We start from the raw sequence: 20,238 nt of genomic DNA, 5'->3' as shown, positions 1-20,238 counted from the left end.
GGGTACAGTGTCCCCACAACTGCATGTGGCAAAAATAAGGGAAAAATATGTATGGGAAAAATAAGGCAGAATTCCTGAGGGGCTACTGGAATGACTGACAAAACCAGAAAGGGTCTTGCAGTGGATATGTGGACATATCAGATCAAATAAGACCATAGATATTTTTCCAGCAAAAATCTTGGGACAGAGACCAAAGCCCAAAGCTTAAAACCCAAAGCTCAAGAATGAAAGAAAGGGGCCAAGAGTCAATGAATGATAGAGAGGAGTGAGGGCTAAAGCCTGCAAACCAGATTCACTTCCGATGTCAATCTCGTCCCCCATCCCTAGTCCATAATATTACACAAACATCCCCTGTACCTGATGGGTGGAAAAGAGAATTGGTGAGATAAGTATGATTTGCTTTAATGATAAACAAAGCTCACCTTAATAGGGCAAGATTATTTTATTTTTAACCCTTCTGTAGCAATAGAAGCTTAACTATAAAGTCAAGCTGAACTATTGATGAAAAAAGAGAATTACATCTCTATATACATGACTGTATGAGACTATACGCTTTATGTTGGACAGATGTACATTTGTTGAAACATTTCTTGAGTGACTGTACTTTCTGGGCCTTATATCATAGACAAAGTGAGTGAGTGAGGCTAATAAGTGAGTGGAGAGGCAATATGGAAAACGCTCAAAGTAAGTGTGCATGGTAACAGGAAATATGAGATAAAGGATTGCCTAATTTTACAGAAGCGTGATGTGGGACAGGGGAAGAAGGGAGGAAGAGGTCAAGGAGTACATTATAAAGAAGCAATATCACAGTTGAATATTAAGGATGAGATGATAATGGGATGCTTACCAAAGAAAAGTGTTGCAGAGGAAAAGTGGATTCTAGGCAAAGGAAATAATGTATGTAAAAGCAAAAACATGGTGACTTGAGGGGAAGTCTCATGCCCAGCACAACGAGATAGTACCATGGTGATGAAGAACACGGGAAGGATTCAGGAGACACTCAGGAAGTAGAAGAGAGTAGACCTAGTGACTGATTGAATGTGCAGCCCCTGGGAGAAGTCATCTGGATGACTTCTGGATTTGGGGTTGGAGTTCTAAATGACTGGTAGCTTCATTCAACTCATAAGAACAAGAAGATACGAAATCATTTTGGAATCAGAGGGTGAGGTTGTAGGTTCCATTTTTAGACTTGTCCAGTGAGGTTCTTGTGATATACACAAGAAATATCTGGGAGGTAGTGTGAAATACTGACACAGAGCTCAGGCAGATTTACCAGTGGGTGAGTAGTTGAAGCTTTGGGTGAGGATATGTTTGCTCAGTAAGAATGAGTAAAGAGACAATGATAAAAGTGGAATCCTTTAAGGTCAGGAACAAGACAGAGATGTCCGCTCACGCCACTGTTATTCAACATAGTATTGGAAGTCTTAGCCTCTGCAATCAGACAACACAAAGAAATAAAAGGCATCCAAATCGGCCAGGAGGAGGTCAAAGTTTCACTCTTCGCAGATGACATGATACTCTATATGGAAAACCCAAAAGATTCCACCAAAAAACTGCTAGAATTGATTCATGAATTCAGTAAAGTTGCAGGATATAAAATCAACGCACAGAAATTGGTTACATTCCTATACACCAACAATGAAGTGACAGAGAAATCAAGGAATTGATCCCATATACAGTTGCACAAAAAACCATAAAATACCTAGGAATAAATCTAACCAAAGAGGTGAAAAATCTATACACTGAAAATTATAGAAAGCTTATGAAAGAAATTGAAGAAGACACACACACAAAAAAAAAAAAAAAAAAATAGAAAAAGATTCCATGCTCCTGGATAGGAAGAACAAATATTGTTAAAATGCCAATACTACCCAAAGCAATCTACATATTCAATGCAATCCCCATCAAAGTAACACCAGCATTCTTCACAGAGCTAGAACAAAGAATCCCAAAATTTGTATGGAACCAGAAAAGACCCCGAATAGCCAAAGCAAGCTTGAAAAAGAAATCCAAAGCAGGAGGCATCACAATCCCAGACTTTAAGCTATACTACAAAGCTGTAATCATCAAGACAGTATGGTACTGGCACAAGAACAGACACTCAGATCAATGGAACTGAATAGAGAACCCAGAAATGGACCCACAAATGTATGGCCAACTAATCTTTGACAAAGCAGGAAAGAATATCCAGTGGAATAAAGACAGTCTCTTCAGAAGTGGTGCTGGGAAAACTGGACAGCGACATGCAGAAGAATGAACCTGGACCACTTTCTTACACCATACCCAAAAATAAGCTCAAAATGGATGAAAGACCTCAATGTAAGACAGGAAGCCATCAAAATCCTCGAAGAGAAAGCAGGCAAAAACCTCTTTGATCTTGCCTGCAGCAACTTCTTACTCAACACATCTCTGGAGGCAAGGGAAACAAAAGCAAAAATGAACTACTGGGACCTCATCAAAACAAAAAGCTTCAGCACAGTGAAGGAAACAATCAGCAAAACTAAAAGGCAACTGAAAGAATGGGAGAAGATATTTGCAAACGATGTATCAGATAAAGGGTTAGTATCCAAAATCTATACAGAACTTATCAAACTCCACATCCAAAAAACAAATAATCCAGTGAAGAAATGGGCAAAAGACATGAATAGATACTTCTCCAAGGAAGACATCCAGATGGCCAACTGACACATGAAAAAATGCTCCACATCACTCATCATCAGGGAAATACAAATCAAACCACAATACCACCTTACACCTGTCAGAATGGCTAACATGAACAACTCAGGCAACAACAGATGTTGGCGAGCATGAGGAGAGAGAGGATCTCTTTTGCATTGTTGGTGGCAATGCAAGCTGGTGCAGCCACTCTGGAAAACAGTATGGAGGTTCCTCAAAAAACTAAAAATAGAATTACCCAACGACCCAGCAATTGCACGACTAGGCATTTATCCACGGGATACAGGTGTGCTGTTTCAAAGGGATACATGCACCGCCATGTTTATAGCAGCACTATCAACAATAGCCAAAGTATGGAAAGAGCCCAAATGTCCATGGAGGGATGAATGGATAAAGAAGATGTGGTGTGTATATATATATATATATATATATATATATACACACACATATATATATATATAATGGAGTATTACTCGGCAATCAAAAAGAATGAAATCTTGCCATTTGCAACTACGTGGATGGAACTGGAAGGTATTATGCTAAGTGCAATTACTCAGAGAAAGACAAAAATCATATGACTTCACTCATATGAGGACTTTAAGAGACAAAACAGATGAACATAAGGGAAGATAAACAAAAATAATATAAAAACAGGGTGGGGACAAAACAGAAGAGACTCATAAATATGGAGAACAAACTGAGGGTTGCTGGAGCGATTGCGGGAGGGGGGGGATGGGCTAAATGGGTAAGGGGAATTAAGGAATCTACTCCTGAAATCATTATTTCACTATATGCTAATTTGGATATAAATTTAAAAAAATTAAAAATTAAATTAAAAAAAAAACAAAGACTCGTGGGGGTGGGCAGACCAGGCAAAGAAGAATGAGAAGAGCAGCAGGGAGCCAGGGGAGGGGTGACGCTGAAGAAAAGGAGGTGATCAACAGTGTCAACTGCTGCCCAGGAACGGAGTGGGTACTGTGCAAAATGTCCACTGGATTTAGCAGAAGGCATTGCTGATCATAAGATGAACAGATTCAAAGAAATGGTGGGAGTGAAAGTCAGGAAGTGTGGGTTGCAGACTGACTGGTAAATGAGGAAGTGAAGACTGACGTTTCAAAGTAGCAGGAGGGAACAATGAGAGAGGGGGTGATAGGTTATAAATAGCAAGGCGAGTGGGACAAAACTGACCAAACAAGTTAACAAGGAAACAGAACATGCCCAACAGCACAATTAGTAACTCACCACAGAAATTCCTCCTCCTATGAAATCCAACTCTCCCCTAGTGGCTGATGCTGACACATATTTCTGAAAGAATTAGATCCAGATCCCAAACTTTGGTTATATGGACTTTTTTCATTATCACTCACCTTCTGTAGTTGCTGATGGCTTTGTTGCAATATATTTCGGTGTGATTTTGTTAGTCATCTACAAGTACCTCAACTACCTCATAGCTTTAAAAACAGTGGGGAAATGATGATTAATAAATTCACCAACATTAAAATACAGTTCAAAAGCCCTTCTCCAAAGATTCAGTACATTCCAGGTTCCTAAGATCTAGCCATGTTCCATATTATTTTCTGAAAATACATTAAATATAAGATAGCTATTCTAAATCATCTTCTAAAATGCTGATGATTTTCTTAACTTTCAAAGTGATTAAATTGATTGAGGTGGTTACACTGTCATATCTAGGAAATATTTACTGTAGTCTCATATCCTATAACAGCAAATATATGACATATCATATTAATGATAGTGATTGTTTATCAAAAAGGTTGGTTTCCCTCAAACACAATCAAAATATAGGATTTAGATAATATCCATAACCTTAGTCTTGGCCAGCTGGCTCTAGTTAGATGAGAGCTTTAGATGTCTAACCTACTTTTTTCATACCTGTATAATAAAACAAACTTGAAGAAATTGCACTGGCTTCTTTTTGTACTCTCTAATGCAGAAAGTGGCTATGAAATTGTGAACTCAGTTACTCCTATTAAAATATTATAATAGAGAAAATTTTGTTCTGATGTCCTTCTTTGTTGACTGTGACACACCTCAAAACTAAAGTCCCCAAGGTAATTGCAAGATCTTATCACCGTTTAGAAATTATTGGCAACATACCAACTGGTTAAAGGTTAGTAACATAAAAAGAGATCATGTGAGTAAAAGAGAAAGTATGTAGTACTCCAATGCTTGATTCTTACAAGGGATAGTATCCCTTTGGGATGTAGAATATTTCTACAAATAAGAGATAATCCAACCCAATGACCTCCACAACAAAATTACTCCAAACGTCTCTAACCAGGCATGAAAGCAGGAGACAACTTGGAAGTCATTACCGGTAATTAACTATATAAATGAAATATAATTTACTAATAAACGAATAACACAAATGTCCTTGAATCTGATAATACAGGCTCTGCCCCTATTTTGAGCCTATATTTATGGGTCATACTATTCCATGGCAGATATGGGAAGAGAAAATATGTCATTGGAACTACAATCTTCCTACCACAGCACCCACCTATCTACCCACTACGGAAGCTCAATACTTGCTCAAGAAAATAATAGATGATTTCATTAACAACACTACTTTCAGTAGATTTTAAGGTAGATTAGACATAATTCTGAATTCAGCAGATTCTGTTATAGAGCCACACCATCTTATATCCTACCAAGTTAGCTTAGTATAGTGAAAAGAATATAAATTAAGACTAGAAAACCCCAGGTCACACCCAGGTCACCACTGAACCTGTATCAATACAAGTGACTTGCTCACACCCTGTATGACTTTTTTTCTCTAGTGAAACCACAAGGACAACTGTCATTTCCAGATGGGACTCTGTGTCAGAGGAGACTGCATCATAGTCAGCAAAGGTTAGACGTACCATCAGAAACCAGAGTCGAGACGGAAACAGTAAATGAAGAAGTTAGGGCTTGAAGAGGTTAACGACTTGCTCTAGATGAAAGAGTAGGTAGTTGGAAAGCTAAACTGGAAGCCATTCATGGTAATTAAACAGATTACTGCATGTATGGAGCAATTACATTACACACACAAAGTTATTTTAAGAAAAATATTTTCAAGTAATGGCAGTAATGAATTACATTATCAATGGGAAATGCTCTTCCGTTTAGGGGCCCCAAAGATTATCTAATCAAATACCCAGCTTTTATCGATGAATCTGAGGTTAAAGTCAATTTGGACGAAGACTGAAGTCTTTTTTTTCTATGAAAAATAGTATCTTTTTTTTAAACATTTATTTATTTTGAGAAAGAGAGAACACACGCAAGCAGGGGAGGGGCAGAGAGAAAGGGAGAGCGCGAATACCATGCAGGCTCCTTGCTGTCACTGTGGAGTCCGATGCGGGGCTCGATCCAATGAACGGTGAAATCATGACATGAGCCGAAATCAAGAGTCGGACGCTTAACTGACTGAATTACCCAGATGCCCCGAAAAATACTATCTTATATGTTAAAACATTTCATGAATTATCAGAAGATAAAGGGCTAGAAAATGTAAGCGGTGAGATGAATGTTGAGGTAGACAATTTATTATGTATAGGCTTGAGAGACTCTGAATGTTTTAACTGGCTTTGGAACTGTGTGGCTTGATGATACATGTGGGCATACATTTGTGTAAGTTATGGTGTTGTCCTCAGAGAAACAGAGGGATGCAACAGTGTCTGTTTTCTGCCTCGACCCAAGGGTCAGGACTTGAGGTGGTTAGAATGGGTTAGCATTTAAAGTTGAAAAGGGCTTTTCCAAGAAATTCATGGTGCGATTCAGGGAAGCAGTACTGCCATTTTGGGTGCATATGTCTAAGTGTGACACTGAGAATTGTACCTTGGGCATTAATATTATGATCTCAACTGTGTACACAAGCTGGTGTGATCGAAGGCAGTTGAATTACACACTAGCAGTAAAACAAAACAAAAAAACAACTATAGATGTCTCCTAACTTAGAGAAACCCATGAAGTTTATAGCTTGGGGCCATTTTCCAAACAATTTATAACCTTAGCACACTTAATCTCTGTGCTGTCACCAAATTAATACTGCTTAAACAGAACCTTGACTTTGTAGCTCTATTTTCAAAATCCTCAGTGTCCCTTCTCTGTGCATGTGGAATAAACACTTTGGGCTTTTGTCTGATGCTTTCAACACCCCCCTCCCCAAAATACTGCCCAAGGAGAGGTAGTAAAGTAAAACATGCAGGTGGGAATCTGACATCCTGAGGGTCCAATCTTGGCTTCACCATTCCCTGGCTGTACAATCTTGAGCAAATTCCACAGCCAGTGCAAGCCTCAGGCTAACCGAAGCAGTACAGGTCAGAGCCAGTCTCTGTACAATGCTCGGCCCAGAAATGTTAGGAACAGTGAGTAGGATGCTGATGTCCATGGTGTGAGAATTACGATCATGAGGAGGACGCGAAGGGCATCATAAATGTGCTCGTGTCTTCCCGCCTTCTCAACTTTGCCCATGGGTTTTCAATGGTAGGGAATGCCTTTTATTTCTACTTTATTGTATTTCCACCTTACAAAGTTTAAAAGCCCCAACTTCAATCCCACCTTCTAGAGGCCACACAAGACCCTGCAATACTACTTCTTTTCAAGGTAACAATGACTAATAAGTATACCTGAACTTAGAGGGGCCTCTCTTCCTGGAAGAAAAAATAAGTCAGATGTTGCCCATCCCATTAAGATGATACTTGAAATTTTACTTGTGCCTTTTAATTTAAAATAATAAAAAAGTATGAAATGATATAGTGTAGGGTACGAGTGATAATATATACTAAAATACCTCCTAAAACCCCTCAGGCAGGCTGTTTAGACTCATCCTGTATCCATTTGAAATTCTAGAAACTTTGCTTTCTGGGGAGATCAATTTTCCCCTCACATAATGTTTTCCCACACCCAGTTAAGGACAAAAATAATTAGCGGAAGCTCTGTTCAGACAGAAGGGTAAATATATTAAAAATTATTCAATGTGTGTTCTATGGTAGGAAGAACTAAATCACTACTCCATTCTAAACCTATCAGAGAAAATAAAAACTTTGAAGTCCCACTTTGTGTTATTTAAATACTTGCCAATTTGTCATACGATATGATTGCCTCTCACATAAACATGACTTCTTTCTAGTGTGTAGAAAAGGGGATTATCCTCCATGGCAGGTACATTGGATTTGATCTGATGACAATTCACTTTCCTTTAGATGTCTGCATGTATATATAAGACTTACCGTGCCAAGGTCAATGATGAAGCAGTCACCCTTGTTGAAACTGTCCCAGCTAAGAGGAACTTCTGTGGCCCTGACCACTCTTCGACCCTTCACATGCAGGAGCCTCTTAGCGGTCAAGTCATTCGTGAGAACATGATTTAGCCCAGATGCCACACCTCCAGCCTGATCAGTGGGAGGAAGAGAGAAAACAAAACAAAAACAGATGAGGCTTCTAACTAAATACAAAAACATATAAAACCAAGGTGTACAAGCCAAAACTGCCTGTCAGACCAAAATAAAACTGCACCTAAGAACATGTGAAAAATTAAGTATGCAGAGGAGAATGACTTGGCAAATCAACACTTTTCTTTTTTTTTTTTTTTTTTACTTTTTTTTGTTTAAGGCCTTTTGTCTTTCCTGTTTTAACCAGTCAATTTAACATTGCAAGTTTTTACTTCAGTGCATAAAACCTGGTACATAAATGAGAGGAAGCAGTAGCTCTTATCCTTTGGGAACTAATGATTCTCAAGCCACTGAGTGAGAAGGCAAATAAATTTCAGGGAAGAAGGAGACAGGCAGATGGGGAAGACTCACAGGTAACAAGAACAAGAGAGGAGAGAACTAGACACCCCCAAATTCCCATGACACACACAGTGATAGGACAGAGAAGGGGGGATGAATACTGGCTAGGTATATAAGTGGATCCTATTTATGGTCTCTGTTATAACATTATTAAAAAATCTTTCTTCCTTTTGTTTCTTAATATGCAGGCCTGAGTATTTATACCCTAAATTTGGTTGCACTTCCCAAAACAAAACAAAATGAAACTATGTTCAATCAAAAAAATGTTAAAAGACAGGGTCACCTGGGTGGCTCAGTCAGTTAAGCGTCCAACCTCAGCTCAGGTCATGATCTCACAGTTTGTGAGTTCGAGCCCCGCATCAGGCTGTGTGCTGACAGCTCAGAGCCTGGATCCTGCTTCAGATTCTGTGTCTCCCTCTCTCTCTGCCCCTCCCCTCCTTGCATTCGGTCTCGCTCTCTCAAAAATAAATAAACATTAAAAAATTTTGTTTAAATAAAAATTGTTAAAGAAAATAATCAGATCAAGTACATCTTCTTACCCTATTTGAAATCAGGCTTTACCTTTTCATTGTTTTCTACAATTAAATGTTAGAAACAATAATATTTATTTATTTCCATAATTAATTATGAGGCAATATGCATAATAAATATGTAGTGTAAGCAAATCACTTTTATTGCTCAAGCCTCCTACAATAATATGGTAAGAAAATCAGCAGTATAGGAAACCTGTAAAATAATTTAATTTTCAGCTTTATTACATAAACATACACAGTAAATCCAAAGAAAGAAGTTAAGTTGCCTATGTAACCGTCAGCACATTCTTGAAATTTCCACTGACTTTAAATTTCCACCATTCTCCAAGAAAAGACCCTCATAAATAGAAAGGTTTTATTAGTATAGGCTAAATGTTGACTTTGAGACAATTGTAACCACAAATTTTAAGAAATACCTAATAATTCCTCAGCCCATAATTTTACAAAGAATGCCATAAATGAACAAACTAGGTATTATACAATAAAAATAAATATGTTTTCATCTATATACTACTGTTCTTGGCCATTTCACTTTTTAAAAAATAAGTACATTATCACCTGATAAACAGTGTAAGAACACTGTTATTTGAAAAAGTTATAAAATACAAAACAGACTTAGACCGAGGATACTTGCATAACATTTAACCTATTGTCGTATAGTGAACCATCAGAGTGATAACCAGTCTGAACATTTAACAGTATTTTAAAAATTAATTTTGTCTTTAATATTTGATGTGAGAAAGGCACAAAAGAAAAACTGTAAGCTTCTATATGTTTGTATTTGATAGTAAGTAGTTCTGTAATAATGTTTGAATTAACCCTAGAAACTCCCAGTCTCTTTCTGCTTTCACAAGGCAGAATGAAAGCAAGGTACGTGATCCTGTAAATCAGTGGCACCATAAAGTTTTGCTGACTGATGGATGTTTCAAGGTCGCTATTACAATCACGGCTGAGAGCTGGGTCTTGAGCTTGGGAAAGGTGTGATTAACCAGAGATTTAATATAAGGGAGTAGTGGCAAATAACAGTCATCTATAACCCCCTAACCCTCTTAAAAACCTCATTAAAAAAAAGAAAACCCTCACATCATTTAAATGACATGAGGAGATGGTCTTAATGTTGCCTAGCTGAATCTTTACATTACACATGGTAACTAAACATGGCTGTTGTTGGCTTTTAATGGTAGGCTTTGCCAAATTGTGTCCGTTCCAAACAGACACAATCCCCTGTTTCATCGGGTAATCTTAAGTAAGAAATTCATGCCGATATTTGAACCATTTATTTATGTTTAGAGCATCATAGTATAATGATTACCAGCTTAGGCACTGAAGTCCGATGGGGGCCTAGTCACTTAACAGCTATTAGATCTTGGCAAGTTACATAGTTCCTCAACGAGTTTGCTTAGTTACCTTAATAGGGTGGCAATTCTGGAAACTGCAGCATGGGGCACTACTTGGATTACATGAGATAATACCCACGAAGGGCTTAGCACATTCTTCGAAGCATAAAATTAAGTATAACATAATAGTCTCTGCTATTCTGGGTAGCAAGTTATCTTTGCTTCCACGTTTCCTATCAAGTACTTTGCAACTGTACGCATTGTCATCTGCTCAATGTCACTGATGATAAGACAGTGAATTGATTTTTTTCCTGATAAATTTGACCTCCATTGGCAAATATCTTATTTCTAAAATATGCTGATTTGTGGCGGTTTTGACATTGATAATTAGAAGATAATTATCTTATAACTGTAAAACTGCTTTTTCATGTCCACTTTTAAATATGTATCCAGAAGTTTGATTTCAGTAGTCCTGCTAATAGCCAGAAGGATTAATAATACCACAAGTTCTTACTGATTGCATATGCACTATATATGTATTTTATTATTTAATTTAATCTTTAATCCTTACAACACCTATTTGAGGAAGCTTTTTTTATACCCATTATATATTTGGGGAAACTGAGCACAGTTGCCCTGAGGCAAACAAGTTATGTGTAGCAGAAATGGGTTTATCACCAAGATGATGTCACAGTAAATGTTTTCAGCAACTACAAGACTCAGCTTATTCAAAATGTTGAGCTCACTGACAAAGGAAGTTCCAGGATCATTTGAGAAAAACTGTCGGAACTCATGTGAATTAAATAAAATTGGAGGCAATGGTTTCATATTTAGGGTTGTTCACATCCTAGAGTGAAAAGAATGATTTTAAGAGAGAAGAGAACTTATTAAGTATTTATTCTCATCTCCATGGCATAACAAAATATTCATTAAGGCTCTGACCAGGTAAAAGTAGAAACAAACCCCGTCACTGTAGTAGACAAATTTAATATATATTCAGAATTCTGGTTTAGCTCTGAGGTTTTAGGTCTTCAGTAGGCTAATATGCTCAAAGGGTGAGGGTCAGCAGAACACCTGTTAGAGCAGGTTTGATTTTGAATAAGATTGCTTCCAAACTGTTTGTCTAGGGAGGTATTTCTCACACTTTCACTCAACACTCTTGGGGGAAGGGGGGATTGTGAAGGGTGGCCAGTCTGCAAGAGTCATGGAGAGAATTCCAGAAAAAAGGCGGTCCCTCGTTAAAGGTTGCCTTAAAAGGAGAAAACCATTTAACTTGTTTTTGTTTTTGTTTTCCCCCAAAACAAAGCCAGTTGATGCTTAGTGTTTCAGGCCAAAACACATAAATGGGGCACATATGTGTGTGTGGTAGTATATGTATACTTGACTTCGTGAGGCTGAACCACACATATATTCAACTCAGTGTTGTTTCATTTGTATCATTTCCGAGATCAAACCACACTATTTGGGAAATGTGTATATAGCTCTTGCTATTAACTGTAATAATAATTGTTATAAATATTATATTAACCTGTTCCAGAAAAACTGAGATTCCCAAGTCCTGGGTTATTTGCAGTAAATTCGGATGTTCTCTAGAATAGCATTTAAAAAAAAAAAAAAAAGTTAATACCTAAGTTGCCAACACTTAATTTTTGAAGTAACTCCACAAAATTTTTAAGGGCTTTCCTGTGACAACATGCCTGAGAGCTCTTAACTTCATTAAAAATTGACCTGTTAAATGAAATTAAGTCAGAATTTTTCCCATATTATACCCACATTCCGCAAGCGTTTAATGAGCACCTACTGTGTGTCCAGCAGGCACTGGTATAAATCAGTAAACAAAACAGACTGAGGCAAAGGCAAAGCAAAAACCCTGTCCTTCATGAACATTCATCCTGTGAAGACATGAGGTGTGAACGCATGGGAAGAGAAAGGGGGTCATAATGGAAACAATTCCAGAGAACTGCTTACCTTGTATTTCAGACCTCCTTTGAAGTAGCCAACAAAGTCAGTAGATTCATGGCCTTGAAGTTCTCTACTCTGTACCGGCTTGCCACCCAAATAGTCATCCATCTGAACCGTGAAGATGGCAGCAGCTGTGCCTTCATCCTGAGTACACTCCTTTCCTGAAATTGCACAGGACAGCACGTCACTACTCAAGCAAGGAAAAGGACTAAGGCAGAACTTCTGATAAGAAAAAGCTCAGATATTTTCTTTGAGTTACACAGCAATATAATAAATGGTCTTAGGCGGAACAGTCTTTTAGCAGAAATGGTGTAATATAAAAATACTATTTTGCTAATATCTAAAAGAATTGCTTTGCTCTTGCTTTCCAATTCCCTTTAAAAATTTTTCTAAACGAAATACTGATGTCTGTATACACTTAAGAAGATATAACACTATATTCTAGTAGGATTCAGATTCATTTGGTAGCCAGATCAGACTATGAGAATGTTTTCCAATTGTTTCAGCCTTTATTACTGTCGATCTTCAGGCTTCCAATAAGTCACTATGTCAATATTTGTAAGGAATATGAACATCATAGGCCATAGATAAATAGCTTTAAAAAAGCAAGTGGTTTGCAGAATGGGAAAATGAGTGTAACTTGACCTTACCCCTCTTTTCAAGTACCACAGTCCGCACTTCATTATCTTATTCGTGTAAGATCTTATTCTCTGAGGGGAAAGGGAGAGTAAAGGAAATAGGCGCTAACATCTGTTGAATGTGAATGTATGTACTATTATCCCAGGAATTTAACACACAACACACACTTAATTTTCACAATTCTAGTACAGATCCCATCTAGCCAACCTCACTGAGGTCAAAACACTAATTCACATCCTTCAGTGTACACAAGGACCAGAGCTGGGACAGTCCTGAGAGGAACTCAAATTTTATAAAAGACATTCCAAAACCCTTGCTATATTTGAGCTGTGTGCAAGTCATAAATGATTTTAGAAATAACAATAGCTAACACGTATACATTTATAGTATCCTTGCACTGGGCCAGATACTGTGCTAGTGCTTTACATGGATGATCTCATTTAATGTTCAAGCAACTGCATGCAGCAGAAATATTTCCCACCATGTCACAACAAAAGAAATGGAGGCTTAGAAAGGCCAAGTAGCTTCCCTGAGGTCATAAAGTTGACCTTTGGTAGAACACAACCCAGAAGCGGGTTTCCGTGATTCTGAAGCACAGGCTTTTAGAAACCACAACACCAATAGAGAGTTTTTATACTCAGATTCTCACAGCAGAAACATTCTGTGATATCTGGGGTAGTTATTTTCCTCCAGGTGTAACTGATGTAGAAAAGTGTAGAAGTTATAACAATACTATAGTTCACCTGAAACCCCCATATGGTGAGTATTCACTAAAACTGAAGAAAGGAAAACAGTCAGCTATATTAATTTAAGAAGTGTATTTATTTACATTCCTCCCTTACTCTCAAAGGGGACCTGTATAGCTAGTTATCTTCTCAGGAAAACAAAATCCACTAGCTAGAAGAATATTTGCCATGGTATCAATTTTGTGAACTTCTTGTGGTCAAAGGAAAAAAACGCATGAAAGTTTACAGTCCAAAAGAATACTAGTATCATTCTTCTGCCCACTTTCCCATCCATAAATGAGAATACTTTCCCATCCATAAATGAGAATACGAATAAAGGCAAGGATGTAGATTTGCACTGAGATGTTTTAAGAGGGAAGCTTAAATCAAGGTTAATATCAGAAGTGTTAAGGATAATGTGTTTGACATAAAACATTCTTAATGAGTACAAGTTGAAACACAAATTTCTTTAGACAGATGTAAATAGACAGGCATGCAATTAATGAATGAACTGGAAGTAAGTTAATTAAATTATGCTATCATTTGTCGATGCTTGTGTACTGTGCTAGGTCAAGGGATATCAGTATTAATAAACTAGAGGGTTTGCTATAAAGAAGTTGAAAGGTCCTAAAGAAACCAATACCAGCCTTTGAATGTGAAAACTAGAATCCAATTCAATGATACCATGATGCAATTCTAGCAAGTGTTCAGAAACATATGTACTTGCTCTATGAATTTTGCTTATAACTTCATTTATTTTCCCTTTTCTGATTTAACCAGTGTCTTTCAAGTTATGTTACGTTCTTTTGTGTTATGTCCTTTTATATTATGTTACATTGTACTTGTACACAGGCTGCAAACTTGCTAAAACTCTTTTGGGGATGTGATGATTTTATATATAAAACAGATTAAAAGGGAGGTTTAATAACTAGGTTAATCAAATAGCCATTCGTGATAAAAACTCTTGCAAAGTTAGGAATACAAGGGAATATCCTCAACTTAATAAACAGAATCTACAAAAAACACACAGCTAATACAATTCTTAATAGTGAAAGACTGAAAGTTTTCTCCCTAAGTTGGAACATGGGAGATCCACTCTTACTACTCTTACTTAACATAACATGGGAAGTTCTAACCACTGCAATCAGGTAAGAAAAGGAAGTAAAAACATACATTGGAAAAGAGGAAATAAAATGTCCCTATTTAGAGATGACAGGATTGTCCATATAGAAAATATGAAGGAATCCACAAAAACAACCCCCAAAACTCCCAGAATAAATGCATTCAGCAAGATAGGGGGATAAAGATCAATAACAAAAACCAGTCACATTTTTTTTTGTACAGAAACAATGAACATGCAGAAATTGAAATTAAAAACACTACCATTTACAATCACTCCAAAGAAACAGGTATATATTTAATAAAACAGGTACATGATCTATATGCTAAAAATGATAAAATGTTGATAAAAATATCAAAGACTGGGGTGCCTGAGTGGCTCAGTTGGTTAAGCATCTGACTTTGGGTCAGGCCGTGATCTCAAAGCTCATGAGTTCGAGCCCCTCATTGGGCTCTGTGCTGACAGCTCAGAGCCTGGAGCCTGTTTCAGATCCTGTATTTCCCTCTCTCTCTGCCCCTCCCGTGCTCACTCTCTGTCTCTCGAAAGTGAATAAACATTAAATTAAAAAAAAAAAATCAAAGACCTTAACAAATATAGAGGCATAATAGGATTATATGACCCAATATAATTAAGATTTTAATTTTCCCCAAGTTGATCTACAAGTTTAATGCTATTCCTATCAAAATTACAGAAAGGTTTATCATAGATTACACAATTTTATTGTGAAATTTATATGAAAAGGCCCAGGCCATGGAAGAGCTAAAACACTTTTGACAACAAAAGAGAAGATTGGAAGAATAACTCCATCTGATATTAGGATTTACTATACAGCTACAGTAATTAAGACAGTGTGGTACTGGTGGAAGGAGAGACCCATAGATCAACAGACGAAATGTGCCCCAGTGGTACCATTTTTCAAACTATAGTATAGGTTGGTACAGTACAGTATATTAAAGCACCAATACAGGGGCGCCTGGGTGGCTCCGCTGGTTAAGCGTCCAACTTCGGCTCAGGTCATGATCTCACGGCCTGTGAGTTCGAGCACCCCGTCAGGCTCTGTGCTGGCAGCTCAGAGCCTGGAGCCTGCTTCGGATTCTGTGTGTGTCTCTCTCTCTGCCCCTCCCCCACTCATGCTGGCTCTCTCTGTCTTTCAATAATAAATGTTAAAAAATTAAAAAAAAAAAAAAGCACAAATACATAAGTACAGCACAGTACAGAATGCAGACACCAGGATACAGACATTGATACAACCCACTTATCTTTGTCACATTTCCCCAATTTCACTTGTGCTGATCTGGGTGTTTGTACATTTAGTTCTCTAAAATTTGATCACATGTGCAAATTCATGTATTCGTCATCCCAGTAAAAAAAAAACTGTGCAGTTAGATCACCAAAAAATCCCTTAAATGTTGCCCTTTCATAACTAGCACCACCTCCCACCTGCACCACCCCCTTCCCACCCCATCCCTAACCCCTGATAACAACGAATGTAAAATTCTATAATTTCAAGAATGTTTTATGTACACGGAATCATACACCAGGGAACCTTTTGGCATTGCTTTTTCTTTCACTCAGCAAAATTTCCCAAGGATTCATCTGAGTTGTTGTGCGTATTGATAGTTTTGTTCCTTTTTATTGCTCCGTAGTGTTCTCTGGTATAGATATACCACAGTTTGTTTAACCAGTCACCTGTGGAAGGATATCTGGGCTAATTCAAGTTTTTGTCTATCCAAATAAAGCTGCTATGGACATCTGTGCGTAGGTTTTTACATGAATCTAAATTTTCATTCCTCTGGAAGAAATACCCATGAATGCAATTGCTGGGTCATATGGCAGCTGCAAGTTTAGTTTTATAAGAAAGTGTCAAACTCTTCTTCATAATGGTTGTACCATTTTATACTCCCCCCTAAGCAATGTATAAAAATCCAGTTTCTCAGCATCCTCACCAGCCCTTGTATAGTCTAAGTTCCTTGTATTGTACACTGCATACTGCAATCCAATTCTTTGGATTGTCAGTGCCTCGCAGACAGCCAAGCACAGACTAGATATACCACACATGTTTGCTACTCTCAAATACATTTATGTAAAAGTTTAAAACTGGAAAGAGAAAGGATCGGGGTGAGCGGATGTTTGTAGTGTAGGGCCAGGATGTGACAGAGTAGCTTTATTACCCAGTCATGCCCATAGTCATGATGCTCTAAGGAACTGGAAGCAGAAGGTGGATGCATTTAAACTGCTAGGTACAAAGCTAAAAATATTTTTTAGGAAGGACCAATGCAACAACTTTTAAGTTATAGGCAACAAATTATTATTTTGTAAAGTAAATAAAGAAACAATAATAAAAGGGAATAATCTAAGATATGCAAGGGCATCGCAGAAAGCCAATGAGGGAGAGAGCAGGGAAGAGGGCTCTTCCTCTATTCTTCCATTCTGGGTCCTGCTTCTCCTTGTTTCCCCTTTCCTCCTCTCACTTGGCCTGTTTCTTTTTTCTCTCCAATGCACCTTTTCCATCCCAACCTGGTTCTAATTTCAGTGTCTTTCATCCTCCTTCCAAATGATTTATAGTCAAACCTCCTTTCCCCCCGAACTTTCAGCTCTCCCTCTTGGAACTTTTTCTCAGTCTGTCTCTCTGATTAACCCTCATGAACTCATACAAATTCAGGTCCTGAGTAGAATATTTTGGATGAAATACAGCTAGCTTCAGGGAACTAAAGTAGGAAGAACTGCTAAACAATTCCATCTAAAGGCCCTGGTTACTATTTTACTCTAAACTTTTCCATGCTCCTCATGATTTTCTCCTGGAGTCGATCCCTCCCAATTATCCTCATTTTCCTTTTTTCCGTCAAAGCTTCTCTACTTCCCTGTGTCCCAGAAATACACTCTTTTTCATGGTGTTCAGCACATTTTATCTGTGTTGTATCACTGTTCATCTTATTGTATCTTTGAGATTATAAACTTTAAGGGAAGGCTCATAAATTATTCACATGCAAAAATGCCTTACACAATGTTGGGCATACTGAGTAATTACTGAATTCACTTATTACTTAACATACTATTAACTTCAGCTTTAGCAAGTCTTTAAAATCATGAAGTGTTTCTGCCCAAGGCATTTTCAATTACAATTTTTGAAATTGGTGACACCTAAATGAATAATGTGAATAATGAGTTAATGTGAATCTGTAAACCCTAAAAAACAATTTGCTTAATAAGCTTCTTTGGATAAGAAAGAATCTATAAAATAAGAAAAACCAAAAAAAATTAAAAAATTTAAAAAAAACACAAACACCTGTATTCACAGCCCTCTTACAGTCTCCCAACAACGTCAAACTTAACTGTTGTCTACAGCAGGATACAAAGTCCTTTCACACCTTAATTGACCAAAATTTCAAATGTGGCATTTCAGACACTCTTATTCATTCCAGATCCAAGTTCTGAATACATAAACCAAGATGAGAACATTACTATTCTCTCTGGCATCATTCATTCATGAACATGGTTTTATATTAAGGTTTCAGTGATTTCTGGTGTAAAATTTAAATCAATCAATGTCTAATATGATAGGAATAGTGACACTACACTAGGAAACCACAATGTGCTTGGAACTCAGCTTGCACTCCACCAAGTAAGCACAAAATTGTGATATTGAATGCTATAATAAAAACAACCCTTTTCCCTCATTATAGTTCTCATTTGGAGCGTCTGCTGAGGTGTTCACTACCACTGTGAGCATCCTTTCTCAATGTTTTCTGCCATTCTATTTCTTAAAAGCTTCAAACGTTAGAAATAAAAATGATGGTTTTTCAAGGACTTCAACGTGTGTGTGTGTGTGGTTTCGTGTTCTCCCACAGGCTCAGGAATAAAGCTAAAAATATAGAAACAGAAGTCTAGGGGAGGCAATCTAGTCTAAAAAGAAGGCAGTAAGTCTCAGATAATCGGCACGTTGTTAGAAGGGGTGTGCCCACTGGCACAGGATCTTACGGGGAGAGGTTGGACATTCAGGATGTTTACGAGTAAAAGTAGAAGGTGGAAAAAGTAGAACACACAAGGCCCAGTATTCTGACATCCTGGCACGAGTGCAGCCCAAAATAATTACTACTGCTGAAGGAGCTGTTTTGTTTCACACGGTGCCCTTGCTCAAGTAGATAAATAATAATATTTTTAAAAATAATTATTATAATAGAGCAACTTATCTATATGCCATATAAAGCTATTTATTTATATTGACGATATCTGTATTTTTTTTTTTTCCCTCTCTTCCATCCAGGGTCGCCAACACCTGATCAACAAGAATTACTGTTAGCAGAACGCGTGAGCACGTTGGTCTTGATTTAAAGCCACCCAGAGCATTAACCGCCGAAATCTGTGGACAAACAGAAGCTGGGGCCTAAAGGCAAAAACTAAAAATAAATTAATTAGAGAAAAGGGAGGGGGGGGGGACGGTTAGTTCTCGCCAGCTGCGGCGGATGCCTGCAAACTTGTTTGACTGCATCTCCTCCCGGACAGGGAAACCAGGACTGAACTTGTCGCAAGGAGAGCGGGACTTGGCCAGAGCCGGGGTGCGCTAAGCAGCGGCCCTGGGCGGGCGCGGGTTTGCAGAATGGAAGGTGAAAGGGGGAGAATCTGGGGGAACCAGTCTCCAAGCCCAGGTGATGCGCCTGACAAAGGTCAAAGTCCATGGGATAAGATTGCTCCCGACCTCGCCGCGCCCCGCGTTTCCTGCCGCGTTCGCACGAGCAGGCTCTGGCGGGGAGAAGGCGGCCAGTCCAAAGGGGGCGGTCGGGAGGGGGCGCGACAGGCGCGACGGGTCTCCGGGCCCGCCCGGTTTGCGACTCCCCTCTCCCCCAACTTCACCTGCACCTCACCCGCCCCCCCCCAACCTCCAGCCTGCAAATCTCAGCTTAGCCGCCTCGTCCCACCCCGACCTGGGCGCGTCGTGGTCTCGCAGCCTGCACCCCGTTACCTAGCCAGAAGTGCAGGCGGTAGGAGAAGCCCCGGCTCGCCCTGGCCGTGTGCAGCACCAGGTACGCATCCCCGACGTAGAAGTCGCCGTAAGCGCTCTTGGGCACCGGCACGAGCTCCAGCTTCTCGACCCTCCAGACCTGCAGCCCCGCCTGCTGGCCCGCTCGGGCGAACTCCTCGTGGTACAGCCCGTGGGCCATTGCTCCTGCAGGCAGCGCTCTGGGCAAGGGGCGGGGCACCTCGTCGGTCTTGGAGTCGGACTAATCCGAGATGGGCAGAAGAGACTGTGCTCCGCGACTTTATAGAGCTCGCCCTGCGGGGAGGCGGGGCTCGGAAGCGGGAGGGGCTAAATACCCTAGGCGGGGTTGCTCGGGCAGCAGGGGATCCCGTCTCAATCTGAGCGATGCGCCTAGCACCCACCGCCTCCGCCCTACTCTGAGTTAGCAGCAGATTCACAATCTCAGAAATCGTGAGATCCGAGAGGAATTTACA

At 39.0% G+C, this 20,238-nt stretch overlaps 1 protein-coding gene across 1 annotated transcript in view; it reads right to left on the bottom strand.

Annotated features, from left to right (window-relative positions):
• Positions 1-20,034, bottom strand: part of SCIN (scinderin) — an 81,880-nt gene extending 61,846 nt beyond the window's left edge. The window contains exons 1-3 of the mRNA XM_045494945.1: positions 19,748-20,034; positions 12,310-12,464; positions 7,911-8,072 (exon numbers count right to left, since the gene is read on the bottom strand). Coding sequence (XP_045350901.1) covers positions 7,911-8,072; positions 12,310-12,464; positions 19,748-19,946 — 516 coding nt within the window. The 5' untranslated portion in view covers positions 19,947-20,034. The remainder of the gene's footprint in view (positions 1-7,910; positions 8,073-12,309; positions 12,465-19,747) is intronic.
• Positions 20,035-20,238: the final 204 nt, after the last annotated feature.

The sequence above is a fragment of the Leopardus geoffroyi genome, chromosome A2 (genome assembly GCF_018350155.1).
Source record: "Leopardus geoffroyi isolate Oge1 chromosome A2, O.geoffroyi_Oge1_pat1.0, whole genome shotgun sequence".
Taxonomy (NCBI): Eukaryota; Metazoa; Chordata; class Mammalia; order Carnivora; family Felidae; genus Leopardus; species Leopardus geoffroyi.
This window is presented reverse-complemented; position numbering and strand designations above follow the sequence as displayed.